At 36.6% G+C, this 13,744-nt stretch overlaps 1 protein-coding gene across 22 annotated transcripts in view; it reads left to right on the top strand.

The window, feature by feature from the left end:
* Positions 1–13,744, top strand: part of CAMK2D (calcium/calmodulin dependent protein kinase II delta) — a 258,154-nt gene that overhangs the window by 132,123 nt on the left and 112,287 nt on the right. For all 22 annotated transcript variants that reach the window (XM_012779780.3, XM_075998252.1, XM_020284494.2 and 19 more), the window contains exon 4: positions 2,974–3,028. In XM_012779780.3, coding sequence (XP_012635234.1) covers positions 2,974–3,028 — 55 coding nt within the window. The remainder of the gene's footprint in view (positions 1–2,973; positions 3,029–13,744) is intronic.

Here is a 13,744-nt window from a genome sequence, read left to right on the forward strand (position 1 = left end):
CTCTAGCCTGGACAACAAAGTGAGAATCTGTCTCAAAAAAATAAATAAATAAATAAATTTCATACTTAAGGTTCTAGAATTTTAAATTTATTCCAGATAAGAAACGTTATACTGTTTCAGTTTATAAAAATTCATTTATACGTAGACTTGATTTTAACTTTGAGCAAACTGCAGAAAAGAATGACTACCAAGATGTTTTATAACCTGTTTTCTCAAATGCTTTTCTCATTTTCATCTGTAAAATTTCTCTCTAAAATGTTGTGATTAGCCTAACAGTCATTAGGCTAGTTATGTGCACCCATATGTACAGCTTATGGCATTAACAGGGCAGTCATAGCAAAAAGGTGGTGCTAGGTGCTTCAACATACAGAAGCCCCAACGCTTTTGAGGCTGCCCATGCAGTCAGTCTTGGGCCGACAGCTGTGATGAACAGAACATCTTGTAATTCCTTTGGTGTGAAAATGAATTGACAGTTACTTACAGGGAATAGTTAATGTAACATTTTGCAAAAATAAACACAATTTCTAACCCTTGAGAAACGGTTAGAATGAAAAAAGGATGGGCGACTAATATTTTTGATCAACAGAAAAGGCTTGAAGACAAATAGATGATGTCTGTGTGTATAAGACACTATCTTCATCAACTCTGAGAATAATAATTAAAAATTTTAAAAAGAAACAAACCCATCCTCAAAGTAATCATAAACATGTGGAATATCTTTGTGAAGAATATATTATGTTGTTTTGTTAATATAGTAAGTAAAATTGTGATGATTTCATGTAGTTCTGTTTTTCCAGTTCTTAATTTTAAAAAAAGAGTGGAAGTAGGAAGAGACATAAGGAAAGCAGGCATAAAGGATGGAAGGAAACGTGTATGTAGTAATTCCAAGTAAACATTATGCTGATTTTTTATGCTACTTTGATAACATCATTTATTCAGAATTAATCTCACATGGTCAAATGGTTGGTATAGACATATTAGAGATTATTTGGGAATTGTTTGATGCAAAAGGAGTGGACTTGGCCATTGATTTGTCTTGAACCATTATCACATGCTTGCTGGTTAAATGCTTTTGTATTATACATTTGATTCTCAGGCTTGCATCCGAACAACTCTTGTGCAAAAACTAATTCATTTCTGAATGATGATTATTTAGCATTAACTAGCATTAGTAAGATAGTGGTAATTATACTACGAACATTTTATTCCTACTATAAGGAGAAATTAGTGCTGCTTCTCCAGTTGTACAAGAAATAGCCTATTGGTTCAGCTCTGCAACTCTTTGAACACCTTGAGATCCCACTTCCTCTTGAAACTTTTACCTTGAGACAGTGGAAGAAAGTAGTGATGGCTTTGTCCTGTTCGCTTTGTGAATTTTACTTTTCATTTTAACTTTCCCAGCATGGAACTCATCTTATTTTCCAGAATAACTGTATGAGTTCTTTAAGTAGCCATACCATTATTTAAACTCATTTAAATACAAACTGTGTTATAGCTGCTCAATGAGGTATCTCTGAGATTGTGTCATTCAAGAAAACCAGTGAATTATTAGCCATGACCTGGCTTTCTTTACTGTGCTGAATGATCATGAGCAGAAGATATATAATCAAACTAAACTCTTGATTTTCTTAGGCAGCATATGTTTATTTTATTTATTTATTTTTTCCTTAGAGACAAGGTCTTGCTTTGTTACCCAGGCTGGAGTGCAATGGTGCTGTCATAGCTTACTGTAACCTCAAACTCCTGGGCTCAAGCAGTCCTCCCATCTCAGCCTCCCAAGTAGGTAGGGCTACAGGAACATGCTACCATGACTGGCTGGCTAATTTTTTTTTATATATATATTTTGTAGAGACTGGGTCTTGCTATGTTGCCCAGGCTAGTCTCAAACTCCTGGCCTCAAGTGATCTTCCCATCTTGGCCTCCCAAAGTGTTTAGATTATAGGCCAGAGCCATTGGCATCCGGCAACAGCATAAGTTTAAACAGAGGTAGCAGGTATCTCTGATATTGGCAACTTAAAGAATATTCTTCACGCAATTAAAGTGATGGGAGAATTGCTCATACATTTCGTTTTAGACATATAGTGGTATACTGAATTCTGGTGAAAATTTCCATCCAAAACCTGGGATTTTTTTTGTTCAAAAATGATTTAATAAAAGACTGTCTACTATGTACCAGATCTCTGTGTGGAATGCAAAGGCTTATAAAATATGTTTCCAGTTCTGTAGTATTGAGGAGAAGGAGAGTCTATATTGAAGACAGGAAAGGTAGTAAGTATAGTTAGTAAAGTTAAAATATGCTGCATCAACCAAACCAAGGGTGAAAGAAAAAATAAGATAGGAAGGGAGAGACTGCAGTGTGTTTACATTTCATGCACTCAAGAGCTAAATGGAGTAGAGTAGACGGTCTGAGACTGAACTCAAGTGCCTCTACTTTAGGCCTCCTCCTCGTGTTAATGACAGTAGAAAATCGAGGTTTAACAGATGATAATCTATAGTTAGTGGTGAAGCAAAAGTCTCTCTTTCTCCTCTTTGGGGAGACTTGCATTAGCTTGGTAGTCAAGGGGAGAACAAGGAGGTGGAATAATGCTAGAATTGGCAACTTTGGATATACATTATAATGGTCATCAACATTTATTTAGTATTTACCTGGAAATATGTGCATTATTTTACTTTCCTTTTATTGTCTCATTTAATCTCAACCATTTCATGAAATATATGTACTGATATCATTATAAGTTAAGTGATTTTTTAAAGACCACGTAATTAATAATTATCAGACCCAGAGCCCAAACGTTGGGTCTGTCATCTGAACCCATGCCATACTGTAAAGGACACTGAGCTACCAGAATAAAGTGTCATGCTGACATTCATGGGTAGGAGACAGATGCTCATTAGAAATCTGGTTTAACGTTGATCATTGGTATATTTATAACACAAACTTTCTTCTCTTTTTCCTTTTATTTTTTCTTTTAGTGCGACTTCATGACAGCATATCAGAAGAGGGCTTTCATTACTTGGTGTTTGATTTGTAAGTATGCACTTTGTGCATTTATTTTTGCAATCTGTTTGAAAACCGTTTTGAATTAAACATGATTTTTTTTTCTCATCATACATTATAAATTAGGGACCACTATAATATTTTTAAAATGTTCTTCAAGTAACACTCAACTCTTATTCTTTTGAAAGGAGTTTACTACCCGTCAATGTTTTATTTAAAATTCATATTAACCTTCAAAAGTAAAACAGTTATGACAGTCCCCTTTGCATTGTCCATTGTGATGTCATAAATGGTTCTCAGTTTTCCCTTGGGGTACAACAATGTCTGACATAAGCAAAATTTTCCAATGAATTTTTAATGGTATGTATAATTTATCATCTTATATAAAAAGAAGATTCATGGTAATAATCTGGGATGACCAAGATTTATCAAAACTAATCAGGTTCTATAAACAGGAATGAAGGGAAAATAATGATTCTTGGCAGGGAGATAGTAAAACAGGCCACACACAGATGGCTGGTAGGAGTTTAATAAGAACATACTTTCTGGAAATCAATTTGATAATTTTTGTATTTATCAAGAGACTCAAAAATGTTCATATCATTTGGCATAGTAATTTTACCTCTAAGAACAAAATTCATGGAAAGCATATCCTAAATTCAGATAAATTTTTATGTTGAAAGATATTCATTGCATCATCCTTTATAATGGAAAAAAAGAAAAGGAAAAAAACAACGTACAGATTCAGTTATAGAGAAATAGTTGCATAATTACAGTACATTTATATAACAGACCACTCCCTAGAGTTTTAATGTGATGATCATGAAGAGATTTGGGATAAATAAGAAAAAAGAACTTCATATAATATGAGTCTAAAGGTAGGTTAATACTAGGTTTATTTAAGGCAGTCCTTCAATGATATCATTAAGAAACCACGTTCTTCCATCTTTCTGTCTGTTTTGTGTAGTATGTGGGTTTATCTTCATGCTCAGGCTCGCCTTAGGGTCTGAAGTTGACTGCCTCATTTTCAGATATCACAATGACTTCCAAAGGCAGAAAAGGGGGAATAATAATTCTATTGCATGAATTTTTATTCTGGTAGCAAATCTTTGTCAAGAGTCCTTCAGAGATTATCTGTTAATAAATCCTTATTTAGAATTGCTTTTTAAGCCTATGTCTAAACCAGGTATTGCTAAAAGGAATGGAATTGCAATTGGCATTGACCAGTCCTAATGTAGTCTGTCGGTCTGGTTAGGGAACTGATCTCCCCTGAGCCATATGATGCCCAGTGAAGAACTAAATTGTGATTTTGTTATTAAGGAAAAAGAGAAGGCCAGTGTGCAGTGTGGCTCATGCCTACAATCCTAGCACTTTGGGAGGCCAAGACAGGAGGATCACTTGGGCCCAGGAATTTGAGACCAGCCCTCAATGGTGAGACTCTGGCTCTACAAAAAATAAAAAAATTAGCTGGATATGGTGGCACGTGCCTGTAATCCTAGCTACTTGGAGGCTGAGGCAGGAGGATCCCTTGAGCCTAAGAGGCTCCACTGCAGTGAGCTACGATGACGCCACTACAGTCTAGCCCAGGTGACAGAGTGAGACCCTGTCTCAAAACAAAAAAGAAAGGAGTTTTGCCTGCTGTGTAGGCAGCCAAGGATGTCTGCCATGTTGGTGATCCGTGTGTGGGTAGTGAAGTAGAGACTCAAGTTCTACTCATGCGTAATCCTACTGCACAGCTCCTCTCCACAGTGCTAGTCGTCCGTGGCTTGCTCACCTGGCCATAGTTTTGTGCCACTCTCTGTGTTCTAGTAGTACTTCCTCTTCAGTCTTTTCCCAGAGTTCTTATTTTTTACCTTTTCCATTGTTTGTTCTTCCCTCCCGATGTTCCAAGATTCCTTCTTTCATAATTTTCTTTCTTCAACTTCTTTAACCATTCTTTTATGGTAGGTATGCCAGCAACAAGTTTTTGGTTTTCCATTTTCTGAGAATGTCTTCATTTTTCCTTTATTTCTACAGTGTATTTTTGCCAAATATAGAAGTTGACAGTTGTTTTCTTTCAATGTTGCACCATTTCCTTCTGGATTTTTTGGTTTTTGATGAGAAATCTTCTGTTATTCTAATTGTTTTTCCCCTGAAGCTAAGGTGTTATTTCTCTCTGGCAGCTTTAAAGATTTTTCCTTTGTCTTTGATTTTGAGAAGTTTGTCTATAAGATGCCTTGGCTTGGATTTCTCAGAGTTTACTTATTTTGAATTCACTTAGTCTTTTGGATGTGTAGGTTTGTGTGTGTCAAACTTGGGAAATTTTTGGACATTGTTCCTTTGAATACTTTTTCAGCCTCATCTTTCTCCTCTCATTTTGGAACTCTGATGACATGAATATTGGATCTTTTGTTATAGTCCAATAGGTGGCTGAGGCTCTGGGGTTTTTCCCCCCTACTTTATTTTATTTCTGTTATTTGGATTCGGTGGTTTATTCTGTTCTGTCTTCAAATCTGATTGTCTGATTCTTTGCTGGGGTTTGTTTCTTTTCTTTCTTTTTTTTTTTTTTATTCTGCTGTCAAGCTAATCTATTGAGTTTTATTTTTGTTATTTTATTTTTTAGTTTTATAGTTTCCTTTTGGTTCTTTATATCCTCTATTTCTTTGCCAAGATTTCTTGTTTCTTTTCAAGTGTGTTTGTAAGGGCTCACCGAAGCATTTTTTATCATGGCTGATTAAAAATTCTTGCCAGGTAATTCCAACAGCGTTGTCATCTTGGCATTGCTGTCTGCTGATTGTCTTCTCATTCAAATTGAGGTTTTCCTCATTCTTGATAAGTGATTTTGAATTATATCGTGGACATTTGGGGTATTATTTTATGGGACTCTGGATTTAATTACACTTCCTTTTTAGCAGGGCTTCTCTGATATTACAGTAAGGAGTTGCCGTCTTGTTACTGGCAGGTGGGGTTGGGAGCCCAGGTTCCCCACTCAGCCTCCATCGACATGCCTGCGTGGTGTCCTCTTACTGCAGGGCAGGAGTTGGAGCACAGGGATTTTTTTTCTTCCTGTGTTTAGTGGGAGAAATGCATCTAACCTATTTTCTTTAAGAGTCAGACCTGATGCTATATTATTTTCAATAGATTTAATTTGTCAGATCTCCTTTGCTATGCAAATCAATACATATTAGAAACTGGGGTATCCTTCATGCTATGATGAATGCTAGAATGAAAAACACTTTTGCTAGTTCTCATGGTTTAAATAATATCATTTAGAATTGGGTTTCATCACAGCTCTGTTAGGGAGGAAAACCTTTTTCTCTACCGTTTTTTAGGTTCAGTGTCTGGGAGCATGAAAATTAAACAAACAAAAGACAGATCAACAGGAGAAAAGGCACGCAATTTTTATTAATATTTTTGTGCAGAACCTTCTTCAAAGGGAAATTTATACCCTGCTTTTAGACAGATAAGGGAGGGCAGAGAATTATTTCTGCATCTGTTGATTCTCAATTTCCTGTAGCTCAAAATGATCCTTATGCCAAAGTGGCATCTTTTGAAGTGGCATATTCTGATCCCCTTCAGCCGCAAGGAGCACTTCAGCGTTGGGTCAAATCCTTCTGTTACTCTAGTTTCCCATAGTCATCAAGTTATTTATATCTACGTTGCAAATTTTACAGATTTCTTACTAAATTAAAGGAATGATAAGAATCACGTCGTTTATTTTTCATGCACCATGTTTTAAAAATTCAGCATAATAATTGGGGAAGAACATGTAAAGAAAGCAGTTCACATGAAAACAAAGTAAGATTTTCAACTGCAGTGGATCATGCCTGTAGCAATGATTTGTTTGTGTTATTCATGTCTCTGAAACCAAAGTGAAGAGACATCTGAGAGTGAAAGTTTGCATACAAACTGTAGTAATTCAAAATATACAACATGAGGTGACTGAATCTCTGCTTGTAGAATAAAGAGCTCAGATTCTTTGCAATTACTGTTTAGTATTTAAAGCTTAAGAGGAAAGTTACCAGCAGTTTTCATCAAAATGCTCTGCCAGTAAATGAGATTAATAAACTAGTTAAACATAATCCAATGAAGCATCCAGCTTTAGAAAGAATTAGAAAACAAAAGTTAAAAGTATGTATTTTCAATGACTAAAAAAATAAATAAATAAAATAAACAGATATGTAAGTGTATAATTCCACAAAATTGGGTAATTGCTGTGGTGATCATCTATAAAAAGGAAAAGTAAGTAGACTTAGAAGAATGCACATTTTAAATACAATTAAGAAAAGTAATGGTCTTAAAGATTATCAATGAAGTACTCATTGGGAAAATTGGAAGCCAGTTAGCCAATCAGTTCCAAGATAAAATAACTACTTGCATTTCTAAAGAGGAAATGTTCCTTGTGTTTCTCCTTTTGATGATGTTTTTGGCAGTGTGGTGCTGGCGCATACCTCCTGTGGAATGTTAGCTATTCAGAATCTAATGGAAGTTCTATTTTTATAGGTGCATTGAGTCTTTTTCTAATGGAATACTTTTCACTTTCTAAAAAGCAAAACAGAAGAGGTCATGAGTTCTGTGGAGAAAATAAGTTTCTTCTGGCTATTTTAAATGTATATATATATTTTTATTCCAATATCTATCCATTTCCAACTACAAAGCATTAGTAGTCACTTGTCCAGATAGACTCAGGAATCAGTGGGAAAGTCCCTCATGAAGCAAAGTCATCTTCACAGCAAGTAATTAACTGCCCTGGTTTGTTTTGAATCCTTCTTCCCCAGAGTTTGTGTCTAGCAGGGTTTGCAGGCATACCCCAGCAGCTCTGGGAAGCCGGAAGAGCTAAATATATAGAAATGTGGATTTGTTTGAAATCTAAGGGGAGACAAAAAAAATGAAGAAACAGAGCAGGATTGTAGTCTCCAGGGGAGGGGCCTTCAGGCAGTGACTTTGGTCTTAAGCAGACCAGGCAGATCTAGTCCATTTCTAGGGCCGATGATACATTAGGCCTCAACAAGGTCAGTCATCTGAACATAAGTGCTGGAATGAAAAACTGTTTCCCTCTACTCATCTTAGGGTCATTGGCTGGGGCCTTGTAAGTTAGACTGACAGAAGACAGATTAAGAGAAAACAGAAGTTTATTAACACAAATAATGTGTATTATACGTGGCAGCATTCAGAGATGAGTAACTCAAGGGGTGATTGGAACCTGAGCTTATATAGCATCTTAACAAAAGAATAATTAATTTTTAGAGAAACAACCAAACAAAGGAAAAGGACTTTGGGTCTCTATGGGCAGCACATTGTGGGAAGGTAAATCTATGAAGAGAACCAATGGCAGGTAAGGGCTGGGTTAGTTACGTAGAGGCCTTTGGTTCAGTCTCCAGGCTGGTAAGTGTCTAGGGTTGTCTCTAATGATTAACTTTCATCTTCCCTGGAGAGAGGGGAAAGGGAATATATTTGCAAATTTATGCCATGGTTTTAGGCAAATAGGGGGAAGGCAGAGATCTTTTCCTATTTCTGCTTCTTCTCAGTTGCCTGCAGCTCAGAAGAATTCTTATGACAAAATGGCATGTTTAGGGGCAGCATATTTTACTACTCTTCATTAGTGACAGACATATTTCAGAACTGTGTATCAGAGAAAATCTTTATTTTGTGTATGTTGGATGCATACTTACCTGTTCAAGAGACAGAAAAATAAATTGATAATCACAACATAGTACAACATGTGCCCTAATACTGTTCTGTGTACACAGATTGAAGCAAGGAAAGACTGAGATTGGAGGCGGCAAGTAGCCTGAGCATTTGTACCCTCGTAATATTCTGAAATTATATATATATATATATGTAAAAGAAGTTGTTGAAGTGTTGGTAGGAATTTTCGAAAAGGACTAAGTTTAGCAGTCAACTTCTTCAGTATGGGATGGTATTTTGTGCCATGTGCTAGTCCATTTCATCTCTCATCCTGGATTTTGCAGGCAGGAAGCCCAACTCCCACTTAATCCCTGCTTACTTTTCACTTCTACTTGAGACACCCAAACTTGGCAGATTCTGCTATGGGCTTGCAGTTAACCCCACCCTACCCCCAGCTTCGGTATTTTAGATATTCTCTGCAAGTAGGTTTGCTATTATAATACATTCATTCTATGCAGACTGAGTAAGTGCTAATTATATGTACTTTGCTAAATGCTAGAGAAAAACACGTGAATGAGACATAGTCCCTGCCCACAAGGAACTTTCCAGTGACTGGGACAAGAGACAGTAAACTACGGTAAGCCCTAAGACAGGATGTTAGTCACAGATTCTAACTCCGCCCTGCAATGCCAAGAAGAACATGTGCAAAGGCCCAGAGAAGAGAAACTATGGAAAATGGTAGAAATGTATAGTTCAGTGTGGATGACCCACTAAACCTGAGGGCAGGAGAGCAGTGTAAGGCTCTGAGGCTGAGGAAACAGGCTGGCGCCAATTCCCAAAGAACCTTCTAGATTTTATCATTCCTTGCACTAAAACTTGATCCTGATTTTTTAAAAAAGAGAGTTGAGGGGAAGTGACATAATGGGGTATGTGTTTATGAAAGTCATTCAAGCCACAGGTTGGACACCATGTTGGCATCCTGGTGGGAGATGCTAGTTTCTAGAACGAAGCAGTGTAGTGGGAATGAAGAAAAGTGGAAAGTTTGGAGAGTAATTCAAGTGGTAGGAGCAATAGACATGATTATTAATTGGACCTGAAACTCTTTTGTTGAAGGTTTCTGTCAGTGTAGAACATTTCATTTCCCAGTAAGTACAATAACCTGATTAGAGAAAAGAATATTTTCTCTCTCATAATGCTTTGACTAGCTAATTAATAGCTATGTAATTGAGAGCAGTTAACACAATGGCATTTTGTTAATTGGCATTTAGCAGGCTGAGAAATAGGTATTAGTTCAGTGTTTTTGGAATCTGGACTATGTGAATAAGTAAAACATCAGATAAGAAAGATAATGGCAGTATGTCCAAGGAAAGTATGTGACTTTTGACAAACAAGCAGATTTTGAGAAAAGACCTTTTCTTCGCTGTGTAAAGATGTAAACAGCACTAAAACATTAGTCATGCAGTAAGTATCTGTCAAATAAATGACTTGAATTATTTGACATTTTAAGTAAGTCAGAAAAAGTAGAAGCAATTATTGAGGGCACATCCATTGAAAATGCATGTATTTCTTCTAGACGTTTTACCTAACATGCACTCGTATTGTGTGACGTGTGCTAGTTCTATGAGGTGGTCAGGGCTGAACTGACTTATTCTTTCCCAGTAATCTCTATAAAACTTATGAAAATTACAGGTTTGTTAATTGATTTGATTTAAAAAGGTAAAACTGAAATATTTAAAACATTAAAAATGGTTCATCTTGATTTAGTAATAATTTTGCAACTAATGTTTGACAAATAACATGAGTTCAGTATGAGTTGGTATTTAAATATTAGGTTTCTCTTTCATTATGCCTGTGTATCTATCTAACTATCTTTCAGCCCACCTACCTGTCTATGGATCCACCAATCTCTCTAGCTGTCCTGCAAGCCATTTGTGTGTGTGTGTAGCTGTTATTGGTGTATTTCGTATATGTTGGTATGGCTATAAATTTAAGATTTCAACAGATAAGGATAATTGTTTTAAGTAAGAGGGGTTTTTTGTTGTTGTTTTAAAGGATGTTTGAAAGAGAAATTAATTTGAGTTTTCACCAATCCTTTTGAACTTTATAAGTTTTGAATTTCAGATCGGTAACCTTTAATCAGAACTTTTATTGAACCTTCAAAAAAAAAAAAGCTTTCAACATATTTAATAGAATTTTGAAAAAAAAATCATAATTTCTGATCTTGTTCATTTTTCTTCTTTGCCATTTTAGTGCAGTGATAGATGTATTTATGAAAAAATTTATATAAAAGTTTATAGAAAAGTTTTATATACTATCTTGAATCATGATTTTCCATTGACTTCCACTGCAATTTCTCATATATCTTGCTAAAAGGGAAGGTGGGGAATCAGATCTTAGCAAATAATGTTTTGTTTTGTTTTTAAAAGGGAGCTCTAAGGAAAATAATTTTTTCATCTATGCCTGATGTATTTATGTCTAATGGCCTGAGGCTGCTATTAGCATGAAATTAAAACAATATACTATCAAATTAACCAGCCTATCTTCCCTATTGGTTAGGTCTTTATTTATCTATCATTGTTTTCGCAGTGTCTTACTCAGTTCCTGGGACTAAAAGATGTTCCATAAATATTTGTTGAGCCAAACTGAATCCTGAAGATCTTGTATTCATTTACTCATTCAACAAATACATTTAGTGTTTTTTATGTAGTTGATACAGTGCTGGTCCCTGGAGCCTACAATGAGTAAGATTTTTGTGCCTCTCTTCAAGACATTAGAAGTCTTTTGTATATTCATTTAACATCATCAACATGAATATATTCACAAGACCATATAAGTAATTTCCTTCTATCCTTCCATGTCTTCTTTGCTAGTTCTTGCTCATCTCCCAGACAACTAAGCATGGGAGTGCTACAAGGTTGGTCCTTGGGCATCATGTATTTTTCATTTATACTCTCTTCCTAAATTGGCCTTTAAAGTCCATCTACAAACTAGTGACACCCAAATGTATAACTGCTGCTCTACCCAAATTCCAGACTTGCAAGTTCTGTTGCCTACTCACTATCTCTACTTGGATATGTCATTGGTATCCCAAATTTGAACCATCTATAACAGGGCTCCTCATCCCCCTAAGGTCAGACTTGCTCCTGTCAGTGAGTGGCAACTCCACCTTTCCAGGAGCTCAAGCGGGAAACCCTAGAGTAATTATTCATTTCTCTTACTTACTTTATTTATCAACCACTCTCATTAGCTTTAAAACATATTCAGAATTTGGTAACTCATCACCATCTCTGCAGTACCACCTGAGCCCAAACCATGGTCGTCCCCTACCTGGATGGCTGTGACAGTGTTCTGACTAGTTTCCCTGTTCCTTGCCTCCCTGTAATCTGCTTTCAACATGGCAGCCAGAGAGGCCCTATTGAAAGCCAAGAACATGCCCCTCCTCTGCTCAAACTCGTGGCCAGCTGCCTACTGCTCTCCTGCTGACCCCTTGGCTCTAGCCACACTGCCTTCCTCTTCGCCTAGAAAGTGCTAGGCATTTCCCAACTCAAAGCATTTGCACTTCAGCCCTGAGCACACCTGTCCCAGACACCTGCAGGTCTTCCTCCTCCCCTGCTCAGGGCTTGCCTCATGGGGCACCTTCTCAAAAAGGCCTTCCCTGCCCATCCAGTCTAAAGGCTGCTCTTCTTTCTTCACTAACTCTCCCCAATTCCTTCCTTGCCCTTTTTTTTTTCTTTTTTTGACACTTATCACTGCCTAACCTACTATTAATTAATTAATTCACCTGCTTAATGATCTGTATCACCCATTAGAATGTGAGCTCCATGAACACAGGAACTTTTTTCTCTTTTGTTCCCTTTTATCCCCAGTGCCTAGAGCAGTATCTGCACATAGTAGATTTTCAATCAATATTTTTGCAGAACAACGTATGAGGAAACTTCTGGCAAGAATATAAAATTTTTTTGCAAACAGTATAGAGAGTTTTAAGTGAATATTTCAAGTTTTCTTTCACCTACTTGCTACTTTGCGTACCATAATGGTGCCACAGTGCCAATCATTGCCTAAGTACTAGTTAATTAGCATGTCCAAGATCATAAAAATTGTTTAGCCAGTACTAAAATTGGAGATTTAGTTTAGCAAATACCTACTTTTGAAGAAAATTGACACATATTTTAAGAAATGAACATAATCACAATTACGGCTTTATGATCAGAATAGATGCAATGTTGTTAAAAACTTAAATTCAAATACTGGCTTTCCTTGATCCTTACAATGCTTAATTAACGGAAGTATCAGTATGTACCATTTACCTTGACATTTTCTTAGGGACATTTTGACTGCTTATTTTAGGATGTTCAGTTACCCCAGGAGCCTGATGCTAATGACTATAGTGATTTAGGCAATTGAAGTCATTCCTGTCATTCTCTTTCTGAAACTTACAAGGTGCCAAGACTGAAACATGCAATGTATACGTGGCCTGATGTATTTCTTCAGTGGTCCCATTATTCGTTGGAGTCTTTGGAAAGAAAGATTCCTTTGTTTGCTTTTTAAATCTCTTATTTTGGAATTTGAAAACTATTCAATCCTTTCCAGAATGTTGACCCAACTGGGGCATTTTCATGGGCAGTAAGAAATATTTTCTGCCTGCTCTTGCTTAAACAAAGAAACCCACTGATCTGGATGAACGACATCATCGTATTTGGTTTCTTGTCCTGGCATTAGTAATGATATGGACTTTTTCTAAAGGCATGCCTAGCTAAAAGTTGTAAAACCCCAAACATTTGGGGACTGAGAACAGAAGTGGAATGATGAATAAACAAAAGGCATAGTGCCTTAGGAATGGCAATATTCAGACCTTTAACATTTATGCCTAGAGTTTGGGAAAACTTTATAACTGATAGCTCCTGATATTTTGGAGAAGGAAGAACACTTTACATGCATGCCTAGGCTTAAAGCTGTGTTTCTGTAACTCTGTGTTCCAGTAGTGACTGTTTCTCTTGTGGGCCACCTCAACATGTCAGCTCTTCTTGATTGTTCAGGTAGTGTTTTTACCTAAAGAAAGCAGAAAGGGATTAAAAGTAAAGACCCTGGCCGCGCGCGGTGGCTCACGCCTGTAATCCTAGCAATCTGGGAGGCCGAGGT

The sequence above is a fragment of the Microcebus murinus genome, chromosome 27 (assembly GCF_040939455.1).
Source record: "Microcebus murinus isolate Inina chromosome 27, M.murinus_Inina_mat1.0, whole genome shotgun sequence".
Classification (NCBI taxonomy): domain Eukaryota; kingdom Metazoa; phylum Chordata; class Mammalia; order Primates; family Cheirogaleidae; genus Microcebus; species Microcebus murinus.